Below are 14106 nucleotides of genomic sequence, written 5' to 3'. Positions count from 1 at the left end.
GGGAGGAGATTAGCTTTTCAATGATACCTGCGTCTCACAATATGTCGCAGAGGAGAACCACATAGTCCAGGTCAGTTACCGGCCTGACCATACCGCAATGCGCCTGTGATAGAAGATATATAATTGCTTCAGTCCACTCTGTGGACGTGTCTGAAAGGTCAGAGTTAAAGCTCTGGAACCTCGCTGAACCGCATCAGCCCATCACTCGTGGGTAATTACAGTCACTAATGCTAAAAAACTGGCTTCTGGGATATGAAATCAGATGCTGTTCAATCAAGTGGAGAAAAATGTGTAGAAAATTCCAGAATCTGCTAACTTTTCTCTCAGATGTTTTCCCAAGCTGCCTTTTTCAACTTTTCCAGAACCCCATAAAAGTGAGATGCCCTGAGCAACTCCTAAAAGCCACCCAGGCCATCGCTGTGAGGAGGCCGCAGAGAGTGTGAGGCTATTTTAGTCACTGGAAGAATTTTTCAATCAGAGGCAGAGCTTTCAGAATCAGCCTTTCCCCCCATCAACAGCTGTAATCACTGGTAGCTTCCTGAATTCCTAAATTTTTGAGGGTGCATGAGTGAGAGAGTATGTCTGTGTGTGTGTGTGTGTGTGTGTGCGCGTGTGTATGCGCGTGTGCTTATGGACTATGGATGGAGATGGACAACAACTGCTCACCTCAAAGTGTACAGTCACACTTCCGTAGGTCCCCTTTTCTCGAATCAAACTGAGAGGCACATATTGGTTCCTGCCGCGGGGTTCATTCACCGTGATCAGGGAGGACTAAAGAAGAAATGGGGGGATGGGGGAGGATGTAGGCAGGAGAAACATTACCAGCCACGCATCGCCACGACGACCTGCTCCTAGAAGGCCAGTGTGAGTGTGCGAGACTGCGAAAACCTCGGAGCAAGAAGAGGCAAGAGTGGTTCCCTTGGCAACACCCCCCCCCCCCCCACAACTCCCACTGACAAGTTAATCCATTGAGCAAACTGGTCCTATGATGGTTTTACTGCCCCTGGCAACCCAGCAGCCACTCTGAATTCCCATCTGTGTGTACACCCCTTGAAAGCATTTGACCCCCACCATTTCACTACATTCTCATTACTTTAGCCTTCCCGTGCAATATCTCCCCCTTTAAAACAGAGAGGCAATTAACTTGGAATTGACATCACCCAGGTAACATGAAAGTCATGTTCTACACATGGAATTATTACAGATGTGTGTTAGTGTGTACCTAAAAACAGAAAAACTGATAGATTGAGATTGTATCATGATTTCTGGTCATGTGCCAGCAAACTAACGTGCCAGTTTAACAGAGGTGTAATTATGGCAGAAACTGGGCAAAGGCGTTTCTTACGGAGTTGAAGGAAATGATTCCGAAGGCATTGTCGTTGGACAGGATGGTGATGGTGGCAGTGTTGGGCGTCCCCACTGTCACGCCGTTGGAGGAACTCTGAAAATACAACAGCATTAACAAGATCTGTGCAGGTGTTTTAACCCCTCCCCCACCAGCAGTATCGCCTCCACCTACTGTACCCCCTTCCTCCAACCCCCCCCCACCAGCTCCCAGAAGGTGGGCACTCCACCGGCCAATGGCCTGCCTGTGTTCGTTTCCACAGCTACCGACCCCGTGCTGTTTGATGTCACACTCCGGGGTGCCCTCAGAAAAGCCGGGGCAAAATGAGTCTGACTTTTACAACCACCAAACAAGCGAATAATAATAAAACAACAGAAAGGCCCGGAGAGCAGCCAGGGCCTTCCGCTCGAGGCCGAACTCTTCCCGAAGGCATGTGAAGACAACACAAAGCCAGAGTCCTTCTCTGATAATACACATGACAGCATGGCTCATTGGGGAACTCAGGTCACTTATTCATTTAAGGGTTTGACCACAGGCATAAGCATCTTTGCCCTTTCTCTCATTTGTAACGTGATAGCATGAGTGAAGGGATTTCAGTTAGTGCTCATTTTGTTATTTCAGTTGGCGGCATTGTTAGTCCAGGCAACCACTTCATTATTTCTCAGGCGGCAATGAATTGGTTATGACTTTAATTAGCATTACTTTAATCATGTTTCGTCTTATGGCAGGACTGTTGGTTAGTGGTTATTCCTGGGTGAAGCATTAATGTTCTACAGTAAGGTGTTTAAATTGTATTTATTCAATAAATGCCCAGCTCTATTGATGCTTATTGCAAAGTAGCTTTTGCTTCCAGGTATGGAAGAAGATGTTTGTCACTGCAGTTATTGTGAAGAAACAACTGTGATGGCAAATTAAAGCACTGGACTATTGTTGCACAACGCGCTTCGCCGAAGGCCTGGCTCTGCACAGAATCACAGCCAGATGCGCTCCCTCTGTTTTTGGCCCGGCAAGCTTACTGCAGCGGCCATCTCTCCCCATTCAGCCCTGCCATTGAGCGGACGCTTTTCCCAGCTGTAACAGAGCTTTCTTTTAGGCACTTCGCCCCTTGTAATTGCAGACACACAGACACAAAATACACACGCTCTCACAATCCCCGCGAGACTCGCCCGGGGGGCCCCCGCACAATCTGGACGCAAACACCCCGCCATTCAGCGGCTGGCCCTTCCCGGGCGCCTCCTGCCAACCCGCCCGCGGGGCAGTGCCAGGCTGGCAGAGGGGCACTGTGCAGCGGGACAGGGGAAGGGCAGGTTGCGCCCCCGTGGGGCCTGGCAGGCCGGACTGAGTTAGAGGTGCGATATTTCATTTGCGGTGACCTTTCCACAAAGCCGTCGCGCCACGGGAGTCGGATTGGCTGGGCCCGGTGCGTTCCTCCGCTTTTTTTTCCCCTCGCTGGCATCTCCCTCGGTCTGCCGATGCAGCTTCAGCTGCTTGCCCGCTCACAGGAGAGCCTGGCCTAAAAGCACACTGGGAAGCCTAAAGAGCTTATGCCCATGCCCACAAAGAGGCGAAACGCATTTTTCATCCACAACGCACCTCTAGAACAGCTATTCGGAAAGGTGCTAATCCCCTGTGTTTGATATGTAAGAATGCATCGCAGTTCAAACCTCATTGTGCCTTCCTGACCTTTACCGCATGAAAAAAGATACATTTTATCTTCTCGACATTTTATCTTCACTCAGACACATTTGTCAGAGGCTGGACAAGCAGACACTGGTGGGACACCGAATGTCATTAATCACCAGCTGACAGCTCGCTAATGACACCATGGCGATCAGGCCGTAGGTGTAAGGCATGTTGCCCGATTGCAAAATGTGGATTCCTTTCTTTACACTGCCAGGGCTATTTCATTTTGGAAATCTCGATATAGTGGCCTCTGGGGTCAAAGGCTAGAACCAGCAAACGCTTTCATGTGTGGGAATCTTTCTACATATTCTTTCATGTTCTTTCCTTCCACGACGGTCGCAGGAAGCTTATTTTTTTCCCGGAGGCTTTTTATTTTTGTGTGAGGCAGCTTTGTCCCTCGCACTTTGCGATTTATTATTTGGGTTTAATCTGCTGTCAGGCGCGCTGCGGTTGTCGGGATGTGTTTCTGCACAAAGGTGTCTTTTAAAACGCGGCCTACTCCAGCGGCTGGGTGACCTCACCAAGAAAAAGGCAGCAGAATACATCAAAGGCCACAACGAGCTGACAAGCCTTTCTGTTGGGGTTGAAAAGGCAAGTTGCATTCAGGGAGCTCGTAGCGGTGAGAGTGTTTAAAATGCTGTGTGCTCACTCTGAGGGAAGAATGAGCTGCCGTGATCTTTGTGGGACATTCCGCACGGTTCTAGAAAGGACGTGAAAGAGGAAACTCCCGCCAAAATCAGAGCAGGGTCGACACAGCCATTTCAGCAAACCTTTTCAGGAAAAACCTGCGAGCTGCAACCTTGTCCCAGTGTAATTAGCCTTGTGATTGGCTAACAGCTGCTTTATTGTTCTGATAGGCCAGCCATCGTATCACCTGGGAAATCCAATGAAATAAGTCCAATTCGTGGTGCACACTACCTGCAGTTTGAGGGTGAAAGTGAAAGTCTCGTCCGCCTCAGGCAAGTCGTCATCTCGCACAGCGATGAAGATGGTCTTGTTGGTCTCTGTGGATAGGAGGAATGCAGCGGCCGTCGTGGCCTCGAAGTCCCCAGTGTCATCTCCCTCCAGCTGCATCGCCAATCACAAACACACCATCAAAGTCAGACACATACAATACAATTTTATTCTGCTTATAATTTCACAAAATCCATTCCTCTAGCACATGGCTTGTGGCCAACTCCATAAATAATAACTATTTAACTGTATGTAATTATAACATTTAACTATGTCAAATGCAAGTCACTGTAAGCTGCTCCCAATACTGGTACCTGCTGAATACATCATGTAGAACCCTAGCTTTCTTTCTCATATGTTAACTACCAAAAATAAGACACTTCAATGAAATATATGATATATCCCCAGTAACAAGGCGCTGTATAGCATCATTTACTTCCTTATACAGCCCTTTTAAGTACTGATGTGGCTATCATGACCAATCACAGTAATGAAGGACAATTACAAATTTAACAACACACGACCATCAAAGGAGTCAAATTCATGACTAAAAAAACCTACAGCTGTCTGCAATCTTCTGTCTTATGATACTGCTCCAATAAGAAGATCTTCATTTTGCAAGCACTCCAAATCTGGAAGCTCAGGCGTGATCCTGGGTGATTCGTTAGCAGACAAACAGCCAGAACCAAAGGCTCGCAGCGCGCCGAAACTCCCTGCCACGCCGCCAGCTGACCCTGCCGCACATTCTCACGCGGGTGGCAATTAGAGGCCAGGCTCTCCTGCCACCCAGCGGATCCCACAATAAAAAGGGTCAATGGCCCCGGTGACATGTGCGCGCGAGGCCGACCGCGGCTTCGCCATCTGCCGAGGACAGCGGGGCCCGGCTCCTCGCCGAGCGGGCCGTCGGCTCTGGCGCAGGGGAGGGGGGCCCGGGCAACCCGCTCTGCGCTAATTGTGCGCAGATGCGGCAGCGGCAGTAGCAGCCAGCGATGAGCAGATGTTTGTTTGTAGAGACACATCAAGCAGCTGCAGAGCTGGGGGAGCCGCTTTCCAGAGGCAGACACATCTGGCGGCGGTCGGGCAGGGTTTGATTGATCGCGCAGACGCATAGCGAAAGAACTGCTCAGGCTGAATATACTAAAAACCTGCTTCTGAGAAGGGGTGTAGCTTATTGGATGCTTAGACCACATAAAACAAACCCTCCTGAAACCCGAAAACAGTCACAGTGGCTGCTTGGTGTTTTGATATATCATCCTAGTAACACCTGAATAACCTGAAGCTTTTGAAAAATTATTTTTCCACACATTTCTTTGATAGGGAAATGCAGAAGGAAGTCATTCTATATCTACATACTTACAAATACAAAGAAGCTGGTAGAAGAAGGTAATAAGATGAAGTAAAATTAGTCATTTTGGTTGATTATGTCAATGACATTACGTATGTAGTACGTAACTGTTCTTACAATTAAGTGTCTGAAACTTTCCTGCGACAATAAAGTTATTTGATTATACACAACTACATTATAGCACTTCCCCCTGTTCAACTATGTTCGACATGACAAAGCACAATGTTCCGCACACAACCCAAGTGTTGCAGAGCTGCAGGACTGCGGAGATTGTGCGTCCCGGTCGGAGAACCCACCAGCACCAGCGCCGTGACGTTGATCGGGTCCCCCGCTCTCTCCACCACCAGCCGGACCACCGTGCGGCTGGTCTCGTTGACCACAAAGTGCGTCTGCCCCAGGAACCTGAGCTCAGCGTCGCCCCTGGCGACTGGGACGGATATGACCAGAAACAGCCCAGCTAGGGTGAGGACAGTGGGCATTCCTGGAAGGGGAGGGGGTGGGCGAGAAGGAGGAGGAGGAGACAGGTCAGGGAGGACAATAACACACGAGCGCAGATGAGAAAACGGCACTGACACAAGGGATTTCGGTTTCGTCTAATGAAGTCTTTTGGTTTTCTGCTGCGCTTCTTTCTCGTTAAGGCACAGTCGTGATGTGTCTCCCGGCTGGTCTAGTCATCAGCTGACAGGGCCTTTTAGAGCAGGCCAGAAGCAGCTCCGCCATGCTCCAGAGTTGCCCAGAACTCCGACAGTTGTCATGGTTAGCAAAACAAACAAGCAGCGCGGCAGGAGCGGCCACCCCCGAAACATCTTGCGGACATCTTGTTTTCGTGCATGTACGTGCAACTTTTTTTTTAAAGAAAATATTTGTTCCAAATTACACGTTTCCCCATGACCGACAGTTGAAAACGCACACGAGCTGGAGCTGAGGTCATTTTTGAAAAGAGAGAAAAAAAAAATCATTTAGGAAACTTGGAAATTGACGGCAACCGACTTTCATATGTTCCATTCCGCTACAACGTTTTTTTTTTCTTTTTTTCTCCAGCATTAGGGGCCCTTTAAGCATTGAGCGCGCATCAGCCAAGATGGCACTCTAAATTGATACATATTTGCTAAGGGGGGTTCATGGTGCGGAAGAATTTTTTTACCAGGCCGCTGAGAGCCTGAGGTGCAAACGGGTGTGTTGTGGTCAGTGCGGGAGGGAGAGTCTTTGGAAAGAGGGCCTGGGCTGGCCCCCAGGAGAGGCGGTGTGAAAGCTATCAAAACTGGATTAAGAGCTGCTGACTGAGTGAGGAGAAAGGCCCGGGACAATGAGGCCGGGTAAAGCCTGTTATTTCTGCGGCGCTCTGCCCCCCCCCTCCGTGCTGCTCTGCGGCTCCGCCGATGGGAACTTCCTGCCCGCCTGATGCAGATCGGAGATCTCCTGAGCCGCGGGACGCGGGGCCAAGAGCGGGCTTTGTGTTTCCCCCTACGCCCTCCCTCGCCCGGCGCTGCGCGCCGCTGCATGTGAGCAATCTCTTTTTAACGAGGCCGTCATCTGGGATCTTAAAATATGAAACTGTTACAGTGTGCTCCCGAAAACCACCTCACATTTCCACCAACTACCCCACAGGAGCTGATTAATATATTTAATCACACATTAACCGGTGCTTAACCGGTAATCGTAAATGTTTAGCTATGACCCTAAACACACTCTTAAAAGACTAAGCAGCACTCTAACAAAACCACTCTTGCTTCTAAAGATAATCCACAAATACTGACCTTATTGCTGAGCACTGATATAAATCCTGTCTCTAACCCCAAACGCTGACCGTGTCCTGACCTTTAGCTCACATCTGACACTAGAGCACCCCCCCACACCCGTGCGAGCCCTACCCCCTCCCTGGATCCAGGCCCACGGTTGTTTTTCAGTGAGGAGCAGTGGGGGTACTGCTTTGTGAAGTGACAGCGACGCCCGATCGGGAGTCCTGGTGGTTGTCTGTTCACGCCCCAGCGATCAGGCCATGAGGGATTATCCTCACAGCTTCCTCCTGCCGGCGCTGTCATGGAGTGTGGGGCAGAGGAGCGGGCTCACTCACTCACTCACTCCCTCATTCACGCGAGCAGAGGGGGGAGTACAGGGAGAGCACAGGGTGAGTACTGCGGGAGTGTACAGGGAGTACATTACATTACAGAGTACCAGGGGAGTACAGGAGAATGCAGAGATGAATATGAAGAGTAAGGAGAATACAGGGAGAGAAAGTACAACTACTGGAGAAGTACAGGGGAAACACAGGGGAATAGAGAATATTGGGAGAGTAACAGGAAATATAGGGTCAGTACAGGGAGAGTAAAGTACGAATGCGGGAGGAATATAGGAGAGTGCATGGTGAGTATAAAGAAAGTACTGGGGAAGTATGAGAGAGTAGAGGGAGAGTACTGGAGGAGTACAAAAAAGGACATTGGAGTGCAAGATCATACGGTACCAATGTGCCCAGCATTCCCATAACAATGCACATTTGGCCAAGATGCTTTGGCATGAGGAAGAGTGTGTCTGTGAGCGCCCTTTACAGAGAGAGTTCAGGATCACAGAGGTGTAGAGGAGAGGGAGCCTGCAGGCTGGACACTGCAAGCACAAAGCCACCCAGCTGGTCTGCGGTCCTCCACATGCTCTGATCTCATCCCTACAGTCACCTCTAAGCTGCTCACAATAATTACTACTCTACCCACCAAGATATACCGAGATGTTTCGCTGGGCGATGATGTCACCGTCTTGGGTTGCGGAAGAACTAAAGAAAAAGTAAATTAAAGGGGAAAAAATCACCTTGGGCAAAACGCACTGCACGGTATGGTGGAGACCCAAAAGGAATGATTCCTCACCGCGTGTGACAAGAGCCGGTCCAGAGGTGAAAAATCTGATTTAGCACTGGCCTATCCTGTCTGAATCCTGGAAATAGGTTGAGGGTGCCAGAGACAGAAAGATGCGCATCTAGTCAGCACAGTGCTGTGTGCCGCAGACTGTTGATAGCAGGCTAACAATCAAACTCTCGGGACATCGTGCGTCTCCTTCGACTGGGAATGGCCTCTGCTCTAGCACACAGGGGTGGCGAGTCCAAGCAATCTACAAAAACGTCACTGCTCGTTAGGACAAACATCTAGTTTCCATGAATCAGGCCACAGCTGTGCAATTATAGGCAATTAGCTCCTTATAATTTTACATAATTAGCACTTGATAAAGATATATGCAATGGAGTTTCCTCAATAACTCGATGACAACCGCAGCACCTCAAGGATCAGGCCATATAAATCCCATTATGAGGTTTGGTTTTTTTTTCTGGAATGTGGGTTTCATTGGGTTTTATAACATTATGAATACGAGGAGGGTCTGTTTTGTTCAGAAAACTCATATATTCAATGCTTTTTTTATGTTGCACTCACTGAATCCCCACCATTTGTTCCTCAACAGAAAATTCCTTTGTGTTATTTTAACTGAGTCATCAGAAATACATATAAAAAACTTTGTATGGGATTACAACTGCTACAGATGTTTGCTGACAATTGAAAAGCAACTGCAAAAGAGTAAAAAGTAAATCAGATCCAGTTTTTACATGTCAGAAATAATGGAAAAAACAACAGCAATAAGAATGTTCCCTCTGTTTAACATTTAGATTAGCCACCGGGGAGAGGGGGATGGCAAAGCAAGTGCCAATTACTGCAAGTCACGCATTTTTCCCCCTAAAAAACATGTAAAATGAGAAGATGTTTAATGGTGAGGACGGGGGTCTGGCCGTGTACAGCTTTACTGAAACGCCATGTTCACACAGAGAGCTGGGGGGAGCTGCGTGGGAAGCCATATCACGTCACTCACATACTGCGTCTCCCAATCCATACCACATGCATACGCGCGCACACACACATACACACCATCTCCCATGCCAAACCATTCACGCACGTAGTATCCCAATCTACACACACAAGCACACATACTCTATCTCACACTATACCGCATCACTTAGACATACAATTTCGCTTAACAAATCCACTCACACACATTGTCTCACACACGGGCTGTTTCCCTTACTGCAGTGCTTGCATGCACTGCCTTGCAACACACTGCCCTCACACACAGGGCACGCACGCACACACACACATTCATTTCCACACCACACCGTTCCTGCACGCATGCACGCCCACCCTGCACCCCACTGCTCGCCCAACAAACTGCAGAGCAGCGGGTGAAGTTAAATTAGGGGGTATGATCCACCTCACAGCACTTTTGTCCAGTGTCACTAGGTCTCGTCATGCTTGGAAAAACAGTCTATTTGAAGCCATGGAGCACAACATGGTTGCATACAGAAAACCAATTCATGGAAAGCCACATGTTCACAGTCACCTAGTCCCCAAGTATGTGCTACAGCATTAAAATCACATTTCTCAGCGCCTTTGTAATCGCTAAAGTAGTGCCATTATACACTGACTATCAACATAAACTTTATGAATGTAACATATTAATAATCATACTACTATACAGTTAAAAAGAAGATCTGATTGTGGATGTTTTTCAAAATCCAATTTTGAATAAATTGTTTATTGTTAAGTGGTTATTGTTTGCACTTTACTGTAGTTCTAGTCTAAAAGCAGTTGCACAACTTTTTTTCTGTTCAAAAAGGGAAGAAAATGTTCTGCTTAACATGTCCTTAACACTTTTATGTCTCCTTGCTTCAACAAAGTACCGAGCACAAAGCAACAAGTTGCACTTGCAATCACTCCAAAGACTTTTTGGAGAATAAAAACTACTGGTCTGAAGACAGGCTGGGTCGACAGAAGAAAATACTTTTCCAACCCAGACCCATGTTATGCGCTTCAAAGGGCTGATATTAAGAGGATTTGGACATTGCATCAGCCTAGTAATGGGCTGCCTTTGTCCTGAGGCCTCTGTGCTGCCAAGTTTCGGATGAGGACCCAGGAGAGGCACCAGCGAGCCGTCAGAAGACAAGTCGGCGTGAAGGTCTTGGACACGGTCCCTGACTTTGATAAGGCCCGAAACGGTCGGACACCAGACTCACCCCACCGGCCCGCGGTGGGGCATTCCCACCAGCAGTATGCTCCCCTCTTCTGCGGCTGACACTGAGTGATTGGCCAAGCCGGTGGAAGGCCAATGTTTGGAGAGCCCCTAGGATCACTGTATTGAAGACCCTTGAGTTTCAGGGCACGGCGCACCATGGATAAACTGGCTTGAAAGTATCACTGTTTGCTCAGAGCCAGCTTGTGATTTTTCACTTAAGGTTCCTGGCCAAACTCTCGCAGGTGCACAGAAGAGCTCAAATTGCACAGGAAACATTTTGGCAAATTCTTCCCTGTTTTGTCTTATGTTGCATGACTAATGAGATATATTTGAATCCCTATACATAAAAAATGGTTTGCATAAAAATGATCGCGATAACTAATAAGACAACAGCTGGTGTCTTCAAAAGCAGGTCTCTGTTTTTTCCCATCAACGGGTTGAGGCATGTATTAATCTTCTTGAAGGACAGCCACGGAGTGTGAAAACTTTTGGAAAATAGAAGTATCGAATCTTACACCTCCTTCTTAATGGTTAAGACAGTTCCCTTCTCCCCCTCCACCTCCCCCTTCACTCCCTCTCTCTCACAAGAGCAAAGAACCCCATGTCCAGCACCATGCCTGGGATTTCTGATTGGCTGTGCTCAGTCAGTCAGATCCCAAATCTGGGGGTGAAATACACCCCCCACCTCCTCTACACACACACACACACACAACTGGCAAGTCAAGTAATGCATGCACACTTTTCCATTTTTTATTCAACAGTTTGGAATTATTGTCCCCTGCAAAAGTGCCCGAGACTCTTGCCAGGAAAGTTGCTTAAGGTTGGGCATTGTGCTTTATTGTAAGAGCATTTGAGCTCCTGGCTACTGGAGCTTAAGAGATGAGAGTCAGCGAAGCGAATGCGGATTTAGGTGCCTCCATATTTCTTTCTTTACTTCATTGGAGTGGGGGTCGCGGTTATATTAATGCAGATTTTTTTAAAACGCACCTATTTTTTTTTCCATCTTGCACAGAAATTGTTAATCTGCATTAACAAGCAATGCCAAGCAACTACCTCACTGCACTGACCCCGTCACCCTGGCCATGACTTGGCAAACCATGCCGCGCAACGCCGTTGCCCCACGTAACCGAGCCTCAGCCAATTACACTGGATCCTTCCCCGGCGATGTAACAAAGGGTACGGTTACCTGTCTGAACCGTGGGTCACCGCCCGGCTCTAGAGTTACTGCTGCTGGGAAAGAAGTGGCTTCATAATCTTGGTATCAATTATTCAGGGTGTAAGAGTTTACAGCCAGTGGGGGGCTGGGCCCGGGCCACATAGGTGCCCTCAAGAGGTGGGGGGGACCGAAAATGGTCACAGACGAAGGTGCTGAGTCACCCGTCGGTGTCTTCCGGCGATTGCCCGTCCTCGCCGGCGCATGTGACCACACGTGACCGCACACGTGGTCTCACTTACAAAACATTGCTGCGTCATGGGATAGCTGTGACAAACTGCCTGACTGCCTGCTGCCCTGAGTAGCCACGGCTCTGCGTAACCTACAGTCAATACGTCACCTATGAGTCACTTATGGGCAATATGTCACATGCTGTTAGCTTGCAACTTTAAGAAGACTTTAAAAAGAGCCACAATTATTACTGGAAACCAAAATTATGCTGGATTTTAATCTCCTGCAATAATATGACTGCAGTGGTGATGTTTTAACAAACAAGTCACAACATGGGTGGTGGGTAGAAAACAGGAAAATGACCAATGAGAAAGCTTGGTCCAATCGATCAGTGGATACGATTGGATCAAAACTGCTTTATATGTGTTCCACACAACAGACAGGAGCCTATTACAGTTTTAAACTATGATGTATTCCCCCCAGTTAAACCAATAAGCCTGAGGTTGTCATCGCCGGCCTCTGTTCACATGGATGTCCCAGCTCATTACAAGCCACAGAGCTGAGAGGTCTGAATTCATCATGAACGTCTGACGGACAGTCTGGAGTCAGACATCTGCAGACAGACGCGTCACGATGGGAGCCGTCGTGCTGAGCACATCACAGGGTGCCGGAGCTTGAAGCCTCTGAGCACATGTGTTTATCCATGAGCAATGTATGATTATGTGGGCCTCGCGGTCCATATTTGCTGACCGCACAAAGATAGCAAACACTGGGAAATACTTTAAGCAGTACACTGACTAGATCCCTGCTGCACATGAACAGACGCTGTATTAGAGCGTTTGCAAAAGGCAGTTTAGTGTGTAACCTTGTTAAAATTAGGATGGTCTGACTGACTGTTCTTAGCTGCGGTTGTCTTTGGTGTGCTGCATAGATAAATTTAGATTTAGAATTTCTAACACGACTTATGAGATTATGACACCATGCACAGCACCCTATACGTAGGAAACTGTTGAGTTCCTAGCATGCAGATTCCCTGTTATTTAAATGAGTGCTTCTCACCTTCTTGGAGTGCTGTGTGGGGGAGGTCTGGGGGCATTTCCTGTAGTGGCCTACTCCATGTCGCGTTTACTGTCCAGAGCTTCCAGCGGGCTCTCTGGTTTCTGACTGTGCTCCTTGATGCCCACTTCGATCAAAAGCTTTTCAGTCTTCACTGGGAATTTGGAATCAATCTGATGCCTACAGTGGCCAGCCCACAACCTCAAATTCTACTAAACCATGCCATCACACTGCCAGTACACTGACAAAGCATGTTATGCTCTCATCCCAACAATTCTAAATTGTCTGTTTACCCAAATGTGAGGAAAGTCTTTTAATCAGTTGAGCAGTTCATCTAAAAAGCATGGCTAAGTATAACTACAATTTCTAAATGTGTTGTTTAAGTACCTGTGTGTATAACATGCAGCATATACATATACATATACATCTAAACAGTCTGCATAGCACAATGAACACAATCAATGGGATGAGAGCATGTAGGTCCATCTCTGACTGGAAAATGGTCAGTTTAGCTCTTCCAGTATGCATCATTTGCATATAATAATCTGTCAAAACTAGCCAGACGTGTCCATCTAGATCTCAGTGGATTGGCTCTTAAGTATAGCCCATGTGCATTTTTGCACACATCCATTACAGACAGCATACATCAAAAATCCACAGTCTCATAACTGCTCCAGAACCAGTGATTTGCTCCAAGTCTCAGGGACGGCAGAAAGGAGCTTAACCCTGCCATTTCAGCAAGGAGAAGTACCACTAATAGCGTGGGTCACAGGGCCACCTACGCAGAAGTCAAGCATTTTTCTTTGATTACTGGAAGCAAACGTGAAAGTGTCATTTTAATTTTTTAACTTTTTGTTTGTAAATTTGGATACGCGTTCGTTTCCCTTGCATTTCCCTCGCGTTTCCATTTTTGTTTGCCTGCTTTCGCCGGAGCTAATTTGAAAATAACAAGTGAGCGCAAATAGATTTCTGAGGCTACTCCACGCCCGTCTCGGCGCAAGGGCGGCTGGGGGTGGCTGTGTACGGTCTGAATACCGTCACTGCAGTCTGGGTCAGCGGGCCTGTGCTGGGCAGAGGCAGCCTGTGGTCCTCTGCTGTGCTGGAGTCCGCAAAGCTTCAGTGAACACAGGCATTTACACAGAGCATCCGATTGGCAAGACAGACATGCTTCTCTAACCATGTTCTGGGGGTTTTCTAGGATGTTGTATATGGTACAATTGAAACCACATAATTACAATACACACACAGTTTCTCCCGTCGTATTTTTAGACCAGCAATGATGTTTATAAGAACATGTTG

The 14106-nt window shown here is 47.8% G+C and overlaps 1 protein-coding gene across 1 annotated transcript in view; it reads right to left on the bottom strand.

Moving 5' to 3' along the window:
- The window catches only part of adgrv1 (adhesion G protein-coupled receptor V1), a 139956-nt gene that overhangs the window by 117127 nt on the left and 8723 nt on the right, over window positions 1–14106 (bottom strand). The window contains 4 exon segments of the mRNA XM_036527651.1: window positions 667–771; window positions 1346–1441; window positions 3947–4096; window positions 5624–5808. Coding sequence (XP_036383544.1) covers window positions 667–771; window positions 1346–1441; window positions 3947–4096; window positions 5624–5806 — 534 coding nt within the window. The 5' untranslated portion in view covers window positions 5807–5808.

This window comes from Megalops cyprinoides, chromosome 4 (assembly GCF_013368585.1).
Source record: "Megalops cyprinoides isolate fMegCyp1 chromosome 4, fMegCyp1.pri, whole genome shotgun sequence".
Lineage (NCBI taxonomy): Eukaryota > Metazoa > Chordata > Actinopteri > Elopiformes > Megalopidae > Megalops > Megalops cyprinoides.
Note: the sequence above shows the minus strand (reverse complement) of the source record. Positions and strands in the feature narration are given on the sequence as shown.